Here is a 23,027-nt window from a genome sequence, read left to right on the forward strand (position 1 = left end):
ATAATTTGTCATTGAATTAACATGTCTCAAAATTATAAGGTGGTTGGACTTTTATGAAATTATAGTGTCTGTTCGAATAGGACTTACCTGCATTTGAAGACATTATTCATTCATTCATTCATTCATTCATTCATACGCTCATTGAACCAATATTTGAATGCCTGATATGTTCTAGGCCCCGAATTAGGGGCTTAGGATATATTAGCAGTTTGATGTGTTAATAATTCCTATAAGATGATTTTCATTGTGAAATCAATTACAGTTTTCTCTTACTACAAGGGAAACATTACAGATAAGTGAAATTCATAGGTGGTTCCCAAGCTTATGGAGACTGTAGGTTGGCCCAGACAATAGGTTAGTTTAACCTGGAGACAAATAATAGACTGACCAGTTTGTCTCACTTTTTCATTTTGGCTTTATCTTCACACCAGCAGTGAAATGACTAAAAGGAAAGCTGCATAAGGAAAAAGGAAATACAAGGTGACTAGTCACTTCCTGAACACATACGAAATCAGATAGTAGCATCTACTAGTAGTCATTGCTCCGAGTAAACCATTTGGACATTTTTCTAAAATTGGGTCATCTTATCTGCTAAGTTATTGTTTTCAATTCATGTTGTAATTTCATATCAATTTTAAGGATTATGACAACCATTTTAAATATATGTCTTTTTATATTTGACTTACCTGATTCACATAAAATTACTTTTCTGAAACCCAAAGAAGACTGAGAACTGGCACTCCAGGTCCTGCAAAAAGATGGAAATCCATTTGTAAGACATGTAGGTTCGAATTGATGCCGTGTGCCAAAACTGTACTGATGCCTAATCTTGGGAATGTGTGTGTATGTCTCTGTATACATCTGTGTGAGTAAAACCTGATAGAGACGTAACAGTCCAGGATGAATGGTCTGAAGTCCTGTTTGCAACTGACAACTCTAAAGCACCACCAATAGCAAGAAGTGTGGAATGGAGAAATCTGGTACATATCTACAGATTGAGGTTCATCTCCATTTACCCTTTCTTATTACATAAATGCACGGTATAAAACACTGTGGGCGTAATTTGAAATGATTGTAGGGAGATGGCTGACGAGAGGAGCAGACAGTTGAGTTTGTTCTTTTGTAATGGATGCCTTTGTGAGATAAGGGTAAAGTTTCTCAATCTGACACTGGGAGACTGCTCACCGCTTGTAAGACATACTGTCAGATCGCCTTGGAAGAACGGAGTCTGTTCGTCATTGACTTGTAACCTCTTAGTAGCTCTGTGTTCTTATGAAGGTTAAAAATGAGTGTTTGAAAAAATAGATTTCTCCAGTCTAGGCTATGAATAAAAAGAACATGCGCATGCATTGTGTTCATGTACCTGTATGCCATCTCTACAGAGTCTAAGACTCGCCTTTTTCACATTTCAACGTCTCTGAAGTCAGGATCCATCTTATAATTTATGATGTCTTATAATTACTGTTGTCCATTTTTTTTCAAATGTTGACATGTAATTATCAAGCATCTTACAATCAGTTGCATCTTAGATTGCACGCTATACTGTTTATATCCAAGTATTTCGAGGACACTGATCTGAGAGAGATGAGTAGGACCTTTCTCTTCCCCAAGAAGTAAAGCAAGAAGATTTATTCTGACAGTAACAGTTTAGGTCAAAAGAAACCATTTGGTTATGGACTTCTACTTCCTTAATAAGTCACACACAAATGCAAAATGCATCATTTATTACAACCCCTTTTATAATCCCAAGTGATCTAAAAATTAGGATGAAAATTCATCGTGTTTAATCATAATTTGTAAAGCTTATTCTTTTTAAAAAATGTTTATTTAGAGAGAAAGAGAGACAGTGGGTGATGGGGAGAGAGAGAGGAGAAAGAGAATCCCAAGCAGGCATAGCACAATCAGCATAGAGCCCAACACGGGGCTCAATCCCATGAACCGTAAGATCATGACCTGAGCCGAAATCAAGAATTGGATGCTTAACTGACTGCGCCACCCAGGTGCCCATATAAAACTTATTCTTTAAGATTTGATCACTCCAGGGGCACCTGGGTAGCTAGCTAGTTGGTTAAGAATCTGACTTCGGCTCAGGTCATGATTTCATGGTTCATGAGTTGCAGTCCTGTGTCAGTCTCTGTGCTGACAGCTCAGAGCCTGGAGCCTGTTTCAGATTCTGTGTCTCCGTCTCTGCCCCACCCCCTCCAAATAAGTAAACATTAAAAAAATTTTTTTTGAAGATTTGATCACTCCCTTTTTCACATTCAGCTCTTTCTAACTTCAGATAATCATGGTTTTGAAAAATGGTTGAAAATCATTATTTCTGCTACTTGTGTATGTGTGTGTATAAGAAGGCTGACTTGCTTCATCCATTCATGACTCCAACAAAACCTACTATATACAGGACAGTGGGTTAAGAAACTCATCAGAAATTTACAGACTCTTTAAGTCATCTTATAAGACTTTTAAAGCTTAAAGTAAGATGACTCTGCCCTCACTTTTATGGGTAGGGAAGTGTGGAATACAGAGAAAAAACACTATACCATCTTATAGAAGACATAGTCCTGGGGTAGGTTCAGATTTGGAGGCCATGAAACATAGAACTTTGTAATAGATACGGCTAAATATGAGTAGATGGAATGAGTTTATTATTGGTCAGGATGTCCAAGAAGAGACCGTAGAATTCCTTCCATTATTGCAATATTTATTGAATGATTATTATATGCCAGGCACAGGGACTGACCCTTAATAATCCTTTCCTACCTTGAGATTCTACATTTCCGGGCTTCATGAGCTTGGGCATGTTGTTTAACCTAGTTGAGGCTGTGTCACCTGTTCAAAAAAAGTAGAGAATGCCTGCCCTGCCTCCTTCCCTGAGATTTTAATATGGTTACATACAGTAAAGCATTTTGTAAATTGTAACATTTTTATATATTCATTTTTTCTTTAAGTGTTAAATATATTTATACATATATAAAATATTATATACATTGTGTGTGTGTGTATATATATATATACATATATATGTGTATATATATATATATATATACACATATATATATAAAACGAATTTGCAGAATGTCTTCAGAAGTTATCTGCTTCCTCCAGCTTAGAAGAATCTAACATGATTTTAACAATTAATAATCCTTTAGTTGAAACATTATCGTATTTGCCATGAGATCAAGTATTAGGTGGGAAGCTGAAAGGAGGGTGGTTCTGGGAGGATCCATTTAATATGTTGTCAGCATTCTGGGAGTGTTCTTTATAGTTTGGAATTAGGAATTGCTGATGTCATGATCAGTCATATTGTCCTGACAACATCAGAATTTCCTCATTCGCCTTCTCTTCGCTTGGGGAGTATCAATTTGTGACAGGTTTGTCATCAGTTTGCCCCATGTATTAGATAACCCAGAACTAGTCATTCTTAAGGACAATTAGGGTGGGGAATTTTTATAAGCTCTGTATGTAGCCCATTCCAGAACTTTTAACGAAATACTGTAATGTTGAAAAGTTTGCCATCGTACACATTCAACTGAATAGAAATTCATTTCTAATTCTTTATTTTCTTATTTGAACCTTTACATTTATAATTCAGTGGAGAATGAAAAGCTTTTCAGCATCTCTATTTGGACATAATTAATTGTCCTCTCATCCTCTAGACATAGTTTAATGGTAATCTTAGCAACAGAGGAGAAAGGAAATTGTTTCATTGGGTTTTTTTCTTCTGTGTTTTAAAGGCTTGAAAACCTCTTTTGCGCTATGGATCCCAGGTTTTGGATGAACATTGGTTATGTCCCCCAGACACTTGGGGAAGTCTTAGGATAACCTTTTGTGAATCTGAGCTTACATAAGGATTTTGTTTGTCCCATGTACAGTTGTTCACTCTGTACTCTCCACGTTGTCATTTCAGCAGTTGATTTTTACTTATGGAAAGGATATGGTCATTCCAGGTTCAAACTTTGTTTTTCATTATTTTAGAGATTTTTTTTGGCCCTACTTCTACAAATTCTGTTGATACCCTAAGTCCTTTCTGTCTCTTCCCAAGTAGCAAGAGGTGGATGTGATTGCTGTTTCCACAGCATAGAAGCTTCTCCCTTCCTTGCCTCAGCGCTTTGCCTTGACCATAGTTTGCTGACATACAGTAAATGATTATGTTAACTTACATCTCTTTAGGAAAACTGTAACTTCAGAGATCATCTAATATCCTTCATAATTTGTATGTTTTACTATAATTCATGGACAGTTCATTGAATTGAAGTATTGTGAAAACAAACACTTGTTTTCTTATAGGCTTGCTATAGAATGGAGAATAATAGCCCCAATTCTACATTTCCACAGTGCAAGAATATAGAGGATTGAGGCATCCATCCAGGTAATTTAGGAAAACAGTAATCCACAGTAAATGAACAGAGCTCTTTGTCCTGGTTTTCCAAATAGTTGACTCTCCTTTATTTAGTTATAGAATTTGATGCAAATTCAATGTAGTACAAAATAAAACAAAAATCCTTAATTTTTAATTTGTATAACCTTCCCCTGTCCCAGATTGTATTTTTTTTTGAAAAGAATAAGAACCCATATACCTGTTTTTTTAAAGAAACTTTTAAATGTTTATTTTTGAAAGAGAGAGAGAGAGAGCACGTGCGCACTTGGGGGAGGGGCAGAGAGAGAGGGGCAGCCCAATGCAGGACTCCCAGCTCATGAACCGAACCGAACCGTGAGATCATGACCTGAGGCAAAGTCAGATGCTTAACCAACTGAGCCACCTAGGCGCACCCCCCCCACCCATATACCTATTTTTATAGAAAAACTTTGGAAAGAAATCTAACTGACAGAGAACCATTATTCCTGAAATATGAGTAAGCTTTGAATTTTTAAACTATTCTATAAGAGCAAGGCAGTAACTAATTTATGAACAGATTATATCCAAAAGTTTTTTAATGTACGATTTGCTTCAGATTTGCAGGATGTTTCTTCGTAGAGAGGAAGGTCCTAAATGGTGATGAGGATTTTAGTTGACCTAGAAGCATCTATGAATCCCACAATGAAACTAATCACTAATATTGTCTCCCACTACTTTTCAAGGGAAAGTTTGTTTTCAGTTCCAGTGCAGGTTTCTGGAAGTACCTTCCACCTAAATACCATCCTAGCTTCTGGAAGATAGTTCTTCCTGTATCTCTTCCAACTCCTTCCTACCAACTATCCCAGAAAATAAAACTGGTTCAAGAGAGGAGTTACATCTTAGTAACCATCAGTTTGATTTTTTTAATGTTTGTTTTTGAGAGAGAGACTGGGGGTGAGGGACAGAGAGAGAGGGAGACACAGAATCTGAAGCAGGCTCCAGGCTCTGAGCTGTCAGCACAGAGCCCGATGTGGGGCTCGAACCCACAGACCACGAGACCATGACCTGAGCTGAAGTCGGCCGCTTAACTGACTGAGCCACCCAGGTGCCCCAGTAATCGTCAGTTAAAAGAGGTTTAGGAGCTAGTTTATGTCAGAGTATGTATCTGTACCATTTACTGTATATTCTAATACTGAAAAGCTTGCCTACATATTTAACTGAATGAAAACTCAACATTATTCCATAGCCTTTTTTTAAAGTTTATTTATTTATTTTGAGAGAGAGAAAGCATGCACGTGCAGGGGAGGGCAGAGAGAGAAGAAGAGAGAGAGAATTCCCCGTGGGCTCTGCACTGTCAGCACAGAGCCCAACACGGGTCTCAGGGCTTGAAGTCACAAACCCAGATATCATGACCTGAGCCGAAATAAGGAGTCAGACACTTAACTGACTGAGCCCACCCAGGCGCCCCTCCATAGCCTTTTTTATATTTTATTTATTTATTTACTTATTTTTAAATTTATTTTCAATATATGAAATTTATTGTCAAATTGGTTTCCATACAACACCCAGTGCTCATCCCAAAAGGTGCCCTCCTCAATACCCATCACCCACCCTCCCTTCCCTCCTACCCCCCATCAACCCTCCGTTTGTTCTCAGTTTTTAAGAGTCTCTTATGCTTTTCCATAGCTTTTTTTAAGTGACTTGCACAAGGTCACATAGATGGTAATTGCGGAAGCCTCAATATACGCTGAGGTGTGGGCTCTTAAGTTTTCCCGTATGGGGTTTGCACTTGATCCTTAGCTAATAACCATCATTAGTATTGTTGAAGGCAGAGGACTTTGGAGTCAAAGAAACCAGAGTTCAAACCTCAGTTCCATTACGTTTTGGATCTGTGGCCTTGGGAAAGTTACTTAAACCTCTAAGCTTCAGTACTTCCATTTTTTCTTCAGTAAAGTGGGATAATTATTCTTTCTTCATGATTCTGTGTGTGTGTGTGTGTGTGTGTGTGTGTGTGTGTGTGTGTGTGTGTGTGTTTGCGTGTGTGTTACAGAGAGATGGGGCAGAGGACATGCTGAGAGAGTGCCTGGAATATAGTAGTCACTCAATAAATGACAGCTATTATTTATTAGCCCATGCAGAGAAGCAGTAGTAGGGCAAGGACTGTTCTGTTTTGTTCCCCAGAACAGATTTAAGAATCGTCAGGTTATTGCTTGTGGTCAGACTCATCAGGCTATGTTTATGTTGTTCTGTATACCTTCTAGGATTATAGCTGTAGAGCTATAGTTTTATTTTATTAGAGTGGTTTCATTTTTATATACATATGATTTTAGGTATGTCTAGGGAGGCTTTAAATCTAGAATAAGAATCATAGGTTTTTAAAAAGCAAAATAGTAAATTATAGAAAATATTGCAGCTACTTTAGAAATTGGGTACTTTATCAACTCCATTTTGTACGAGGAAAGAAAAGAAATTTAAAGAATCTGCTGACCTCATATTTTTTCTTTCTTTTTTTTTTTTTTTCTCTTTTGCTGGGAGCCAGAGGCTTTGTGAGCTTTTAAACCTAGAGACTCTCAAATGTAAATAATTTTTTAGTGTGAACTGCTTATGCTAACCAATACCATGTGGTTATATTTTATTCATTAAAGATTGTAATTTGAAATAATGTTGGGTGAATTTTCCCTCAATTCCTTTCTGTTTTTAATGTGATCCAAATAAAAAAAGGTGCCTGGAGTGCTTTAAGCAGTGATATAGGGATAGAATCTATTATAAATCTATTCTTTTGTTGATAGAGGTGTTCTTTCTTACCTCATTGGACATCTTCTCTGTCCCCATTTTTTTATTTCTTGCAAAGCTTAGCTTCTTCACTATACTTTCTTTGTAGTAATTTCATTCAAAGGCTCCTCTCTGCTGTGGGGCTCAGTAATGTGCGTGTTGGAATGAGGGGGTTCCCTGGCCTTTTGATCATTTGTCATCTGCTCCCTTCAGGGAGTTCATCGATTAGCAATGATTTCAGCAGCGATTGCCCCAAATCTGCATCCTCTCTCATACAAGCTGTTTGTCTCAAGTTCTGTTTTTCAGACCATCTGCATAGTGCTTCTTTCTAAATGTCCCTCAAACAAAACATTTATACATCTGAGCTTCCCACACCCATGTTATGTATCCTGTATTGATCTTTCTCTCTGGCGGACTCCCATAGCACATACTTGTCTAGACCACTTGGCTGGTACTTACCACTTAATGCCTTGCATTATTAGTGTAGAGCAACTCGGGTGCTGTAGGGGTTACCAGTACTCACCTGGGAACTGGAACATTACTTATAAGGCTTTGTGGAGATACAGCATTATAGAGTTAAAGGAGCACAGGATGAAGTCTTTTAACCCTAGCCAGATCTAGATTTTAACACTTGCTAGCTGCTTACTAGCTATGGGTAGGACAGTCAGTCCTACTCTTTTTCCCCTGTCATCTGTAAATGGAGCCTAGTCACCCTTCCCACTTAATAGGGTTGTTGTCAGAGCTTTATAAATGAAAGTCACATTTTCAGATTGTTTCTTAGGACAAATGTCTCCTAAATTCAGATTCTCAAATTCTAGTTATATAAATGCTTGGAAGTCACAGGTCCTATGTCTTCCATGAGATTGCAGGCTTCTGGTTCTACTGATGGATGACTCCATCCTTATTGTCCTCATTTGCAGACTCCTCCTGCCTTACAGAGTGTGATCTCTGATGCTGGCTCACAGTCTCCCCATTCATACAGAAATCGTTCTGGTCCAATACAGAACTTCTTTAAAGGAAATGGGACAAAAACAAATGTAGGAGAAAAACTTCAGGGCACCTCGGCTATTGAAACAGAGCTTTGCCACACTTCTTTTTTAACCTCTAAAAGTGAAGTCTGTGGTATACACAGTCATAAGAAAGCTCTTTTTACTTGTTGTCCTTTCCAGCTATATACCCTTGCTCCGGCTCTTTGATGGTCAGCCAGACTTGCTAAGCATCAGTTATTTATACAGTACACCCACTTAAATCTACAAACCACCACTATAAAACCTAGAAAAACAATAAGAACAACAGGCATTTATTGAGTTTGGCCCTTTTGTTGGTATAATGTATATATACTTAAGACAATCTGTTCGGAGTCTGGGACTCAGAGAGGTTAACTAACTTGTCCCAAGCCATGTGGCTCGTAAGTGGGAAGCTGAAATGGGAAGCCAGATCTGTCTGGCTGTTTAAATTTTCTTCCTTGGATTGTGAAATACAGATTCACTTAAGCCATCTGAGGAAGGGGGGTGGGGTTAAAGTATACACACGGAGGGGCTGGCTATTGGAAGCCACAGCAGCTCCAGGGACTGCTGCTCCCTTCATCATCTCACGGCCAAGTGCTCACCCGCTCCTGGCATCTGCTTTACTCTGCTTGCTGCCAGTCAGCTTCCTGTTTACTCATAGTTTCTGCTGCTTCATAACCTTGGCTTACATATGGCTTTGGCTTTTTGTCGCCTCAATTCTACCCCCTGGCGCTGTTGCAGTTTCTGCCCCTTTCCTCACTAGTTCAGCCTTTGGAGTTTTCTGAATCAAATTCCCAAGGGTGAGAATCTGATTGGCTCTGCTCCTTTTTTTCAATCCAAGCCATGTCATAGGTCACTGGCCTGTCTCTGGATTGGCTGCTCCTGGGTCAGATTCTCATAACTTTACCCACCAGCTGAGCTGGAGGTGGAGGGTGTTGTAGCAAAGTCTCAGTTTCCCTTTCAGGAGAATGAGCATTTACAGGACAGATTCCAATGTTCTTCCCATGATAACTTGCAGTTTCTCTGGAATGTTTCCTTGATTTGTCTGTCTTAAAACATATTTGTTTCAAAGGTCAATAAACTTTTCCAGATGAAGCTCACTAGGATCTATCCCTGTAATCATTTACAACTAAGCACTTGTAAATATCTATAACTGATTATGTATATACACATGGTTTCATATATCTGTTATTTCTTTTACATTGGAATCATTTGGGCTTTAAGCATCACTTCATTACATTTTACAGTCTTTGGGGCTATCTTCTCCTTTCTTTATAATGCCTTGCTTAGTTAAGAGTACCTACCTAAGTCTGAAACTTTTGAACCCTGGCTGGTAGACACCGTTTTAAAAAATGGTCTCTCCTTGTATGCCATTCATCATTATAAGATGCTATGTATTTTTGATATTTAGATATCCTTTTCATTCTTAGAAATACAGTCCTTTTAATGTTATTTATATTTAATAAGAATACAAATGTATTCTTTAATTACTTAGTATAAAATATTCTAAGTATATTTTAGTGTTCTAATTTAAAGTTTGTTATCACTTGAAATTTTGCCTTATCCCTGTAAAACTACTGCAGGGTTTCAAATCAAATCTTAGCATTCTAGAATAGCACAACATCAAAAATACCTTAGAGCAGAGCCATAGAAAAATTAATCTATGCTGTTCTTTGTGGTTTAGATTGTGGTTTCCTAAGAGACCAATCATGACAACTGAGGTTGTACATGGAATTTTTTCCATAGATGACCTGCCTCAACTGCTGGGGTCCTGGGCATTAAGTTCTCAGGAAAAGGTACCTATAACCTGAACAGTTCTACCTAAAACCTTATATTTTATACCTGTGGTTAATAACTTGCAGTAAAGTGTCCTAGTTACAGGTGACAGCAAAGCAGCGGCTGAGACAATTATAAACTTATGGAGTAGGAGGAAATAGTTCTAGCATATATATTAACACGCAATTGAATGTTAGTTGTGCTGTTTTTTTAAAGCACTTTAAAAGGACAGATATGTTTCTGTGAATTTTATCTAGCAAGTTCTTACTTGTCTATGGTGTACCTAGTACTGTGTCTAGAATAAGGTCCTTTGCTGCTGCTGTGTATTTTGTGTATATGGTTGTTTTAAATTGGGTTAAACTTGCGAGTCATCACTTCTGCTGGAGAGCATTGGGAGCATCTTGGAGTACGGAGGTAGCTAAGTCACCAGCAGGTTATTGAAGATAGATACTTTCAGTTCTTTGTTGCTGAAAAAACCTTTGGCCTCAGTTTTTTTTTTTTTTATTTTTTAAGTTTATTTACTTAATGTAGTATCTCTACACACAATGTGGGGCTCAGTAGCCACAGCTTTGCTAGTAGACTCACTTTGTTTTCCTTATGGCAGCCAGAAGTTGAGTGCCTTCACTTCTTAGAGGAGTTAGGATTTTTCATTTTCATGGCAGATGGCCCCTTCCAAGGCGTTAGATCAGCGGCCAGGAAGAACTTTGTAATACCACCCTGATACTACCCTGTAATACAGCTGAACCGGCCATCGTGACAGATGGCAAGCCTACTTCAGTGGCCTGTCCAGAGCCTGCGGGCTCTGCCTGTAGGACTTGCTGTAGAAGCCTTCTGCAATGCACAGGTTCTAGGCTTGATACACCAAAGCGAAAGTGATCAAGAAAAGGGGCATCTTGAGACGAGTTAGATAATTTCAACAGGGAAACAAAGGAAACTACCCCCACCCCCACCCCGTCCCTCTTTTACAGTTTCTGTGCCCTCTCAGAGCACGTTTGTGTGGCATCTAGTAATTAACGTATAGAAGGATTACACTATTCCAGTTTAAAGGAAGGCTTACCAAACCATTGGCCTTAAGTGATTTTTGCTATTTGATATTGTCATCTTGAAGGTAAGCTTGTAAACTCTGGCAGAACTTTACCGTGCGTATTTGCGTTAAGAGGGTTGGGAGTGTAGACCTGTTTTCCCGTGCTAAAATTTTAGCGTTGTGAATTGGGGAAGCGCGGATTTGCAGAGGTTTGGTGGAAGGCTGGTTTGTTGAAGTACGAGGGACTGCCCGCACCCTTTGGAGAGATGGCGGGGGCGGGGGTGGGTGGTAGTTTGGAAGGATGAAAGAAAAGAGAGACCCGGGACTGGTTCAGTTCCTACCCAGGTGTCATTGTGCTCTCCGAAGCCATACCCTTAAAAGGGGCTTCGAGCAGGGGTGCAAAGCTGCCTCTGGTGCTTAGGCAAAGAGCCGAGGGGAAAAAAAGAAAAGAGGAGGGGGGTGGCTACTCCAAGGAATGTGCGGCACGCGGGGAGCCAGACCCAACCATTGCACCGGAGCGGGGGCGCCGGCGGCTACCCTGGCCGCGCGGCCCCGGCCCCGGCCCCAAGCGCGGGAGGGAGCGTGTGGGGGCCGATCGGCCGGCGGGGCTGCGGGCGCCGCGCCCAGAGGGCGGGCGGGGAGGCGCGGGTGGGCCTGGGCGCGGCGCGAGGCGGTGCGCGGCCGCCTCCCCGCCCCCGGCCGGCGCGCTCTCGGGGCGGTGGTTGAGGCCGCGGTAGGTGGGGACGCGGCGGCGCTGCTCCTCCGCTGCCGCCGGGAGAGTCCGCGGCGCCGCCAGCTCCGCGCGCGAACTCCCGTCCATGGCACGCAGGGCGGCGGCCGCCGGAGCTGCCCGAGTCTCGCTCGCCGCCGCCGCCGTCGCGCCTCACTTTTAGGCGAGTCCGGAGGTTGAGGGCGGAGGAGAAGTCAGCCCCGAGCTGCAGCCCCCGCCGGCCGCCGCCGCGCGGCGAGAGGGAGTTCCCAGAGCGGCCGCGGCCCCGGCCGGCCCCTCCTGCGCCCTCCCCCTCGCGGCGAGGCTGCCCCGCGCCCGCGCCCGCCGCCCGCGCCCGCCGCGATGATCTTCCCCAGCAGCAGCGGCAACCCCGGGGGCAGCAGCAACTGCAGGACGCCCTATCGCAAGCAGGTGAGGCGGCGGCCGGGATGCCGCGCCGAGGCCGGCCGCCCGGCTTTACAAAGGGCGCCAGCGCTCGGCCGGACACCGCTCTCCTCCTCGGAGGGACCGGACTGGGCGGTGACCTTGTTTCCGAAGGAGGCGGCCCGCGGGGACGGCTCGGGCCGGTGACCTTAGCAGGGGAGATGCCCTCGTCTCCGCCGGGCCGGGTGGGACGAGGAGGAAGGGGAAGGGGCGGTGAGGCAGCCGGAGCGGAGAGCGCGGGGCCAGGGTCTTCTCCCAGCTCTGCAACAAGTTTGGTTTTTTTTCCCCCCCTGAAACCTTTGTGTGTAGAAGAGTACGATAATAAGTGGTAACATTGGTTTGCAACAGTCTTCACTCGGAACCTGAAAGAACCTGCCTGATTCATAGCAAACCCGGAAGACCAGTGTGTGTGTGTGTGTGTGTGTGTGTGTGTGCGCGCGCGCGCGTCCCCCCCCCCCCCCCCGATATATATTAAAAAAAAAAAAGACGAAACAGGAACTTCTGTCACTTTCTCAAGGTTTTCAGTTTTCAGAAGCACAGGGAAATCCTGTGACATCCTAGTTGCAGAGATACTTGGATAAGCCTGAGTCATACACATGCCTTTTCCTATTTTAATACCGTTTCATACATTTTTTAACAGATTGAACTCCAAAGGCACTTTAGTGGTTAGATCGAAATCCCCTGCCGGGAAATAGGAGTGGAGCTGGGAGCTTATAGTTTTGGCCTTTTGTTTTGTTTTTCATCTTTGTTTTTAAAAGAAGGTTACTGAAGCCATGTTGTGATAAATCTCACAGAGCCTTTCAGCAGCAGCAATAACAAAACCTAGCTTTAAATTATGTAAAAAATGTGCAGGTCTGTTTAGAAAAGGTTAAACTGATTTAGAGGTCAGTGGCAAGAGGCTTGTTGAGAAAACAAAAACACGATTGCAGATATTTTTCTTCCATAATAAATCTCTTGTCTACATCCTTAGCTACTGAGACAAATCAATTAAGTTATTATCCCAATAATGATACAAGTGAACTCTATCCTTCCATCCAGACCGTGGCTCTGTTAAGATCATGACAGATGCCTGGTGATGCCTGGTGGCTTTCCTAAAGACATTCACAGGATTATTGATTATATTTAGTCCTTTTTGTTCTCAAAGTCATTTGGTGGGGGGGTATGTCTTAGCATAAGTACATGTCAAAGTAGGGCTAATTTGATCAAACAGTTATGGTGTCACAAAGTATTGTTTTCCAGTCTTTGGTTCTTTTACTTGTTAGCTTTCCCTTGAAAAGGCAGTAAACACACCCTTGTCTGAATGCCCTGGTTGCCCAAGTCAATGTAACTTTTACCTGGTTTAAGAAAAGCTCTCTCTCTTTTTTTTTCATGAAAAAAAAAAAGTGCATTTCTGATTTGTCTGAAGTATAATGCTAAAATTGTCGAGATTCAAAACCAGGCATCTCTAAACTCATTTCGTGTGGCCTCATTTAAAATAAATGTACTGGGATCTAGCACACTTACATCAGCTTCACCCATGATGCCAATTCACAATAAATATTCTTCTCTTGAACCCTCCCCCCCCCCACCCCTCTCTACCTGAAAAGATGGCTAATTATGTAAAGGCCTTGTGTATTCATTTATTTATTGTCAAAACCCGGCGGGGTGTTAGCTCTGAAATGGGGAAAAGGCTCTGAGGGCGAGGCCCTTTTGCTGTGAGGGGCTGGAGGTTTTGTGTGTAGAGGGGGACAGCCTGCTGGTCTGGAGCACGCTGATAAGATGCTCTTCTTTTCACTGGGCTCTCCTTAGATTCAGAGACTAAAAGGGCTGACTGAATCAGAAAAACAAACAGACTTTCTTTTTTCTATAGGCAAAGAAAGAAATGAATGTGTAGGCATTATACAGACACAAGACCCCGGGTACCAGTGGTATTTGAGTCAAAGGTTTCTTTTGTTAGTATTTAGCCATTCACTGGGAAAGCACACTTCCAGCGTGGGGACCTGGTTACCATGAGTGACTTTGTGATCTCATCCTGGCTTCGTCTAAACGAGAAGTGCAATTAATGCTTTTTGTAAGATTTTGCGATGTTAAGCTTGCACCTTTCAGTTCACATTAATTTGTTCATTCTGATGAAAGAATAGGTAAACTTTAGGTGTCTAATGTGGTTTGATTTTAATCTAGAAATATAGCTGATTTCAAATAATTTGCCTAAAGAAAAAATTGAGTATGAGGAATACCTAAAAGTCACCTTTGGAAAATGATATGAAAATCATTTTTTTCCATATATGTTAGTAGTAGCTAACCATCATTGAGCACCTCACTGCCTGCTGGCCAATGTGTTAAGTGCTTTAGGTGGATTAACTAATTTTAGTCATCTTGACAGTCCTATGAGGTGGGTAATAATATCTCCTTTGCAGTTAAGAAAACTGAGGCATAGCTTAAGTAGCTTGTCCAGTCTGGACAACCCAAAGGCAGGATTTAGATAGACCCTGGCAGTCAAGCTCTTAAAACCACCACACTGCAACTGCCTGCTTATGTGCACATGTCAATAGAAACTCACACGGAGCTCATCTGCATCACTGCCTATTGCCTTTCTCATCTCCAAAGTTCAGTTTAGGGATTCCTCCTGCCTCTTTTTTTTTTTTTTTTTTTTTTTTTTTTTGAAGGGAAAGGGTGGAGGTTGTGAGGTTGGAAGCAAAGAATGAGGTGAATGGATGATATGGATGATGGGTTCGTGATATTTGAAAGCAGCATTTGTGTCAAAGTATTGTTTCAGTGGAGACTGTACAATGTCTTTAAAAAGTTTGTATTTGACATGTATAGGAGTCAGGCAGTTTTAGTTCAGTGCTCATCTCCCTCCTGCCCCATGTTGTATATCGAGGGCATCAAAAAGCACTGATGTCTGTCATCATCTCGGATAAACAGGATTTTCCTGCATCGCAGGCCTAGGAGCGCATTAGAAGTACACCTGCTTGGCTCAGGTCAAAGTGAGAGGCTTTGAGTGAAGTGATAACCCAGTAGGCAGTATGTGGACAAAGATGGTTTATTCAAGTCTCGGTGGAGAAGTGTGTACATCCTGTTATTGTTGCCTATGACTTTCAGATACACAGTATTTCTTAAGCATATCCAGTCTGTATGAAAGTGCCCCCACAGTCTAAACAAAAAACATTTATCAGGACCTCTGTAGCTGTGAACCTATTTTATTGTGTTTCAAAAAAAGAAAATGCTTTATGCTACAGCCTTGAAATAGAGAAAATGAATATTTCGATTTTTCTTTGAATTCTTTTATTAGCCACTTCTCTCTCCATGTTTTGTGACTTCCACTTTAGAACTGCCTTCTCGGGGTAGTTGACTCAGTTATGTCCTGTAATTTGGCTTTTACAAACTGGCAGGTAGCAATTCCTTTCTTGCTGTATGCCCTAGTGATTTGCATTGGGGCCTTTGAGGTAGAGGGGTGAACACAAGAATTTGTGTGTGTGTCTTTTTCTTTACAAATGATATTGCCAGCAAATAGCTGTACTTGTTAAGTGTTGCTAACTTTTGATGAGTGAAGTGCTTATCTCCCCAGTTTAAGTAGATTTACATAGTTTGCTGCTTTCTTGAAGATTAACTGGGTGTAGCTGCACGTGAAGAATCCAACAGTGATTCAGTGTTTGGCCTTGTTGGAGGATGACATACAAAGCTGTTGATTAATCCTCTTCAAGCACTTTCTGTTCACAGCAATCGATGTGTAGTAGATTGGGTTTTGTTAAGTTTGAAGATTAAAGTTGTGCATAGAAATACTTAAGTTAAAAAAAAAAAAAGAAATATTCAAATGAACACTCAGCTACTCCCGGTTTGTTGCTTTGAGAAGAAGGTAAACATACTCAGGCCGTAGAGATTGGCAGTTTAGGGGAAGGTAGCAGAAAATTAAATTGGCGTGCATAAGTAAGGTCCTACACTTTTTTTTTTTTTTTTAAGCTATGTCAGCGTCTTGGTGATTCAGTAGAATTTATGAATCAAGGAACTGTGTTTTAAACATGTATCCATAGCCATTTGAAAAGTACAGAATTCTCCATCTGTGATCACCCACTTTTTCTGCTGGGCATCCCTTTTGGCAGCTCACTACATTTTCTGTAGTTCACTTCGGGTTTTGAACACATCTCTTGTTTTCGTTCATTCTTCCCTTTAGAGACTGATGTCAACTGGGCTTCCCATCTATTGGCAATACTTGTCAAGCCCTTTCTTGGTGGTGTGTGTGCGTGGGGGGATGGGGAGGAGTCTGTCTTTCCCACGTTTCTGAGAATATGTTTCCAAAGCACTCCACCAAAAATAAGTATTTAAAGATATATAGATGATATTCCCTCCCAACCTCAACTATATTTAATCTTCACAACATCCATAGAAAGTAGAGAAGGGTCAGGAATTTGGAGGCAGTGAATTTCAGTGGCCTAGTTGGTGAAAGCTAGGTCTCTGCCATCAAAGCTGTGTCTGCCACCAGGAGAAGGAGAAGGAAGCCCAGCTGTAGCCCCACTACACTTCCCTTTACTTGGCCTCCCAAAGACATGTGGCACACAGAGCGTCCCAGATTTCAGCTTTGGGAAGTGTAGCTCTGTAATTTATTCGTGTTTTTTTGTTTGTTTCATAAAGGCCTTTACTCTAGGGTTGTAAGATAACATATAGGATGCCAAGTTAAATTTGAATTTCAGGTAAACCATGAATAATTTCTTAGTATATGTATGTCCCAAATATTGTGTAGTATTGTGTATTTTTATTCGCTCAGTCCAGCAACCCTGTCTCCTGGACTTCTTACAACTAAAATTCATAAAATATCATATAAATCGTATAAATATAAAAAATCATAATGATAAGCCCTATTATTCCTACTTTTTCCACTAAAATTTTGTCTCGTAGCCTATACTTTGAACCCTGATGATAAGGCAGATTTCCCCTTGTAACTTCTTTAACTGTTGCTCAGCCTAATTGAAAGACCCTGGCTTATGTGCTGGCTCTCCCACTTGAATGCTTTCCCCTTAACCTGTCTACGTCTCTGTTTCTGTTAAGGAGAGAGTAGTGCCCATTCCACAGGGTTGTTGCTGTCAATCCTTCTGGGAGGTGCTATTATTATTAATGTCCCCACAGAGCAAGCAACAGCGGGTGGTCCTGAGAGGCTCTGTGTGATCTGGGAGACCTTGACACAGCCTCTAAGAATGGACTATGTTTAGAAAGTGGGGATAGCCTCCAAAATGGTAAGGACCTGGAGCTTGAAGATGAGATTCTTTAACCACTGGAAGGAAAGAAAAAGAAAGAGAGGAAGGAAAGAAGGAAGGAAGGAACCACAAAAGTAGAAAAGTGCATTCCACCATATTTTAAAACAACTATTTCTGTATTGTGCTCTTATTAGCAGAGTTTGCCTTCTCTTTGGGAGAGAAAGCCTTCAATCTTCATGTCTTTATTTATGCAAATATATGATTGGAGAAGGAAAAAAAAAAGCATTGATCACTTTTATCAGTGAGAATTGCTACCTTTTAATTTGAGAACAGATTTGATTATTAGTATATGCATGATGATTTCCTGAATTCTTTCCTTTGTCTTGTTTGTATATTTGGTTTTCAAAGACGCCATCTCTGCATTACTCAGAAAAATAAACATTTTTTTTTTTTGTCCTCGGACGTCTGTAGGTGTTTGGTGGGTGTTTGTTTTTAAACTCACATCTGTAGAGAATGCTTTGCTTAACACATTCTAAAAGCTTAGTAAATTTTGAAATAGGATAGACATACCATGAGCAAGAAAGCAAGCTTTTTCTGGAGTAAAGACAAGGTGAAAAATTAAATGGAGCAAACTAAATTCTGTGTTCAGGTAATGAATCAATATAGCTATTGTTTTTGTTTTAAGCTTGCTTATTTTTTAAATTTAAACCCAAGTTAGTTAACATATAGTGAAATAATAATTTCAGAAGTAGAATTCAGTGATTCATCACTTACATATAACACCCAGTGCTCATCCCAAGTGTCTTCCTTAATGCCCATCACCCATTTAGCCCATCCCCCACTTCCCTCTCGCAACCTTTAGTTCTCTGTATTTAACAGTCTTATGGTTTGTCTCCCTCTCTGTTTTTATATTATTTTTGCTTCCTTTATGTTCATCTGTTTTGTATCTTAAATTCCACGAGTGAAATCATATGATATTTGTCTTTCTCTTGCTGACTTATTTCACTTAGCATCAATATAGCTATTGTTATTTAACACTTATTAAATGGCATCAGGGACAGAAAAACTTGATGTGATACAGAGTAGTACCCTAGTTAAATAGAATGATGTTTTGGTTCCACCTTATTTATTTAAACATATAGAATTTCAAAACACTGTAGTATAAACACTATAGTATAAGATTATATTCATATTTGTTAATTGTACATACGCTACAGTCTCAAAAATGAATTTTAAAAAAAGGACTGGAGGGAAATTGCCAAAATATTAACAAATATTTTCCTGTTGGTAGGCAGAATCACTAGTGACTTATTTTGAGAGATTGTTTACATTTTTTTCAACCTTCCAGTCCTTCTTGCTTCCCACAATAAATATATAATTCTTTGGTTGTCAAGAAAAAAATAAATGAAAAATGAAAAAAACTTAGAAAATTGTATTATTTTTCATGTCTAAAACTTGTGAACATCCAAGAAATTGATGTCATTGAGAATTTCAGCAAGTAGCATATAGGCATTATTTGTTTCTGTGCCTGAGCCTTGAGATGTGGTCCTTTCCTATTTTTTATGAATTTCTATTCTTATTTTTACTGAAAATTATTAATAGCATCTTTTTGGAAATCACTTTTACTGATGGATAGTTTTTTTATATTTATGAACTTAGTATTTTCCTGTTTCATTTATTTTTATTTTTTTATTTGTAATTTTTTAAATGTTTATTTTGGAGAGAGAGAGCAGGGAAGGGGCAGAGAGAGAGACACACACAGAATCTGAAGCAGGCTCCAGGCTCTGAGCTGTCAGCACAGACCCCGACGCGGGACTTGAACTCACGAGGTGCGAGATCATGACCTGAGCCAAAGTCAGATGCTTAACCGACTGAGCCAGCCAGGGGCCCAACTATTTTATTTTTTTAACTGACTCCTTTCTTTTTGTTTTTAAGTTTATTTATTTTGAAAGAGAGAGGCAGAGAGGAGATAGAGAATCCCAAGAAGGCTCTTCACTATCAGTGCAGAGCCCGATGTGGGACTCAAAACCCACAAACCATGAGATCATGACCTGAGCTGAAGTCAAGAGTTAGATGCTTAACTGACTGAGCCATTCAGGCACCCCAATATTTTCCTATTTTAAACACACTTAAAATACGCTTTGTATGTTCTGATGTTTTAAAAACATTTATCTACACCAGTTTATCTACATGAGTCAGTAAGGGGAAAATGTAGCTATATATATGAAATTTCTTATCCTAGATTATTTTTCCAGAAAATAGCTATCCTAAATATTGAGGAATTGACCATTATCGTCTCTGTTTTCATTTGACTTATAGTTGCACTTAAACAGAGCTGCTTTGGGGGCAGATTCCCCCACATTTAACTTCTACGTAAAATGTGAAAAACGAGACTGTTCTACTACTTATGTCAGAATCCTTTGGATTTATTTTATTATGAATGCTCATGACTATCTTCATCACATACTTCCTTTTTAGTTTTAGCTTTTTGAAAGGGCAGTGGAGTGGGAGGTGTGGCTTCTTTACAGTCGTCTTTAATTTATAATGGAACATGAGGTTTCAGTAAGAAATACACTGTTCAGATAATGTCAGCACTTTAGAAGCTGTTGTTACTGTGTAACCCAGGGGGATTTTCAGTATATCAGGGGAGTTTTAGATGTGCACCGTGTAGAGGCTGCGAGGCTCCAGAGTGAGAGGAGGAGGGAGCCTGAGGGAGGAAGGAAGAGGTGGGGGCTGAGAGAGAGAAGGAAAGCAGTATTGCCTTGTCTGGTTCTTACCGTGCTAGTGGGTAGGTCACTTTACAACATCTGCTCAAGTCTCATTGTTTCGGTGCTGTGTACGCAGGCCGAGCGCAAATATGTAGCTTTGTGTTTTGTATTATCTCAGATTATTACATTACGTTGTTTTCTTCATGTCATTCTCATCACGTAGAATTTCCTTCAGCTGTGTTCGAAGACAAGCTCTCTGTCTCTCCCTCTTCGGACAACTGCCTCCAAATGGCCATTTTGGAAGACCATTCATGATCAAACCAATCCTACCTAGTGAAAGATTCTAGAAATGACATTGTCTTTACTTTCTCTCTGTGTGTTCTCAGTTTTATAGGTCAGATGCGTCAGACCAATTCCAAGGGAGTGGATATGTTCTTTAGTTTAACTGGAAGTTTAACAGACTCCAAAACATAGAGTTAAATAATTATTGAGTATGTAACCTAACTTAATTGGTTTTGGGAACAGACATCATTCTGTAGGAAGTAAGCTGGTGGCATACAGGGGATACACTGCATCAGGGGAGAGGCTGTGCAGGGAAACCAGTCAGCTAGCTGTTAAAATAGATGGGAGATAGTGAGGACCCAGAAGAAGGCAGTTAAATTGTAGACAAGAGGAACAACCAAATTTTATAGACATTTGAGTACATAAAGCCCCTAAAATTGTATGTAAAATGTAAAACCTGGGGAGAGGTTCCCAGCTTTCATCAGCTTGCCAAAGGGATCTGTGTCCTCCAAAAGATTTTATGACCACATGTGGAAGGAGAAGAAGAACTTAAAGATGATGCCAAATTTCTAACTCAGGAGATGGGATCGTTGGTTACATCACGGACGGTGACATTTCAGGCGGAAGGAACATTACAGCAAAGATGGAAGATGGAAAGCATGGGCTTTATTAGGGGAAGAGTGAGCATTTCAGGATGGCCAGACTGCAGGGTACAGGTTGGAGGGCAGAGGGGGATAGGGTCTAGTTTGCTAGAATGGCTGGATGGGAGAGCCTGAGTTTAGCAGGTGGGGCCCTGGTTGAAATAAAGTTGTAAAAGGGAGTAGTGGCAGTGTGGGTGTATTAGATGGGATGGATTTAAGATACTGTACACACAAAAATTGACGAGAATGGCTGGTGACTGGATGGGAGGTTGCTTAGTAAAAGATCCTAGGTTTCTAGTTTTAGATGATTAGGAAAATGAAAAGTCACTGCAGCCTTGCTTGCTCTGGTCTCAGTGGTAAGGAAGAACCCCACCATTCTGATACAGAGATTTTCTACATTTTTTTATGTGTTAAAATAAGTACAGGGAGGGGTGTGCTAAATTCCAATGCTCAGACACCAGGGATGCAAAAGGCCCTTGCGTGTGCAAGTCAGTCTCATTAAGGAAGAATCGTCCAGCCTCAAGGGCTAATAGCGCCCACAGTGTGAACCACTGTACGAACACACTTTGCATCAAGGAGATGGTTGTAAACTTTTTTTTTTTTTTTTTTACTACTCTCCTCCTGGGATTGCCCTAAAGTCGGTATAGAGGCTGTGTCACATGGGTGCATGGATTTTCATGTTTGACTAGACCCCCACATTCTCTGGAGTGCAGCATTTATACAGCAAATCTTTTCCTTGATGGTACATGTCATCTATGCTGTGGAGTCATCAATACCATCTATAGCGTGGCAAGTACATTCATTTTGTTAAAAGATCTCTCACTTCAACCACTTCAACAGAAGTACGGAAGATGGGTGGATAGGGTGCTTCAGGGGTTAGGATGTTCATCCTACCACACTAAAACTTTCTGAGGAAAGCCAGTGAGCTCGGTTTGCCCATCACCCTGTCACACATTACCCTCCCCAGGTAGAACTGGAGCTGTGGACACAATACTCAGAACCTCCTGAAACTTAAGAGGTGGAGCACTGCGTATAGGTTAAAGCACTCCGGGGAAACAGTATGTCCAGAGGAGTCTGGATGGACCTGGGGAAACAAAGATTCTGTAGCGGGAAATGTTGGGGGAATCCAGAGTGTCACAAAAGCCCAAGAAGAACAAAGCTTCAAGAAAAGATGGTCAGCTCTGTTAACAGGTTTCCTGGAGGTCAGGGAAGACAGAGGCTGAGTAAAAGGCTATTGGAAATAATCTATTGGGAGGTCTTTGAAAGCCTTTGAAACAGAAGTTTCAATAGAATAGTATGTGTGTGGTGGGGCAGGGAAGGGAAGGCAGGTGTGAGGGTTGTAGAAAGCACATTCCAGAGGGTTTAAGGAGTGAATAAGGGAGGAGGCTGTGTCTTTAGAGAAATTAGGTGTCCAAAGGAAAGAGTCCCTTCAGACCGCCTTGAGAGAGGGTTATCTTAGTATCTGACTATGGATGTAGGGTAGAGCAAGGTAATAGAAAACAGAGGGAATAGGTGGAAATAGATCTTTAAGAAAGATTGACTCAAGGTTAGTCTTAAAGGAAAGGGATCTGAGTGAGTTTCAGGTCAATGATAACTGGAAGGAGGAGGTTGGGAATGCTAGGGATGTCAAGGAGAAGTAGGAAGAACAGTGAAACTCAGTCCTTTAAAAAGCTTACATTTCAGTAAAGAGGCTAGGTCATCTGTTAAGATTGAAAAAGAGATGGTGGGGGAGGGATTGTAATTCTAGGCTTAAAGAGTATGACAAGATTTGGAATAATTACTTTTGGGAATTTGGTGAGTATTCAAATCAAGTAAAAAGATGACTGAGCTGTAGTGAGGGCCTCTGGGAGTTCAATAGTCTGAGTTGGCAAGATATTTTGACCCTTTTCCAGCAATAAATGGGGGAAAAGAATCTGGGTAAAGAGGGTTTGGCATTGCTAAGGTGAATCTGTACAAAAATTGAAAGCACTGTTATGGAGGTTAAAGAGACAGGTGAAATGAAAAGACATAATAAACTTTGGGAACAGGGAAGGGCATGCAGGTTGTAATAAGATAAAAAGACAAGTCCTTTGGAGTGAAGGAAGGAGAAATTTGAGAGGATGTTCTGGGGTCAAGATCTTGAAGGTGGAGAAGTTTCAGGATGTTACCTTGTAGGGCTGC

General features: G+C 40.8%; 1 protein-coding gene across 6 annotated transcripts in view; it reads left to right on the plus strand.

Annotated features, from left to right (window-relative positions):
• The window catches only part of RBMS1 (RNA binding motif single stranded interacting protein 1), a 217,409-nt gene that overhangs the window by 74,978 nt on the left and 119,404 nt on the right, over nucleotides 1-23,027 (plus strand). For 2 of the 6 annotated variants that reach the window (XM_047083582.1, XM_047083584.1), the window contains exon 1: nucleotides 11,658-12,056. The exons of the other annotated variants lie outside the window; for them this stretch is intronic. In XM_047083582.1, coding sequence (XP_046939538.1) covers nucleotides 11,988-12,056 — 69 coding nt within the window. In that variant the 5' untranslated portion in view covers nucleotides 11,658-11,987. Of the gene's footprint in view, nucleotides 1-11,657; nucleotides 12,057-23,027 lie in introns of those variants that run through there. 6 annotated transcript variants of the gene reach the window in all.

This window comes from Lynx rufus, unplaced genomic scaffold, assembly GCF_022079265.1.
Source record: "Lynx rufus isolate CCGP_SWC_20201006 ecotype Redwood Valley unplaced genomic scaffold, mLynRuf1.p SCAF_2, whole genome shotgun sequence".
In the NCBI taxonomy this organism is placed as follows: domain Eukaryota; kingdom Metazoa; phylum Chordata; class Mammalia; order Carnivora; family Felidae; genus Lynx; species Lynx rufus.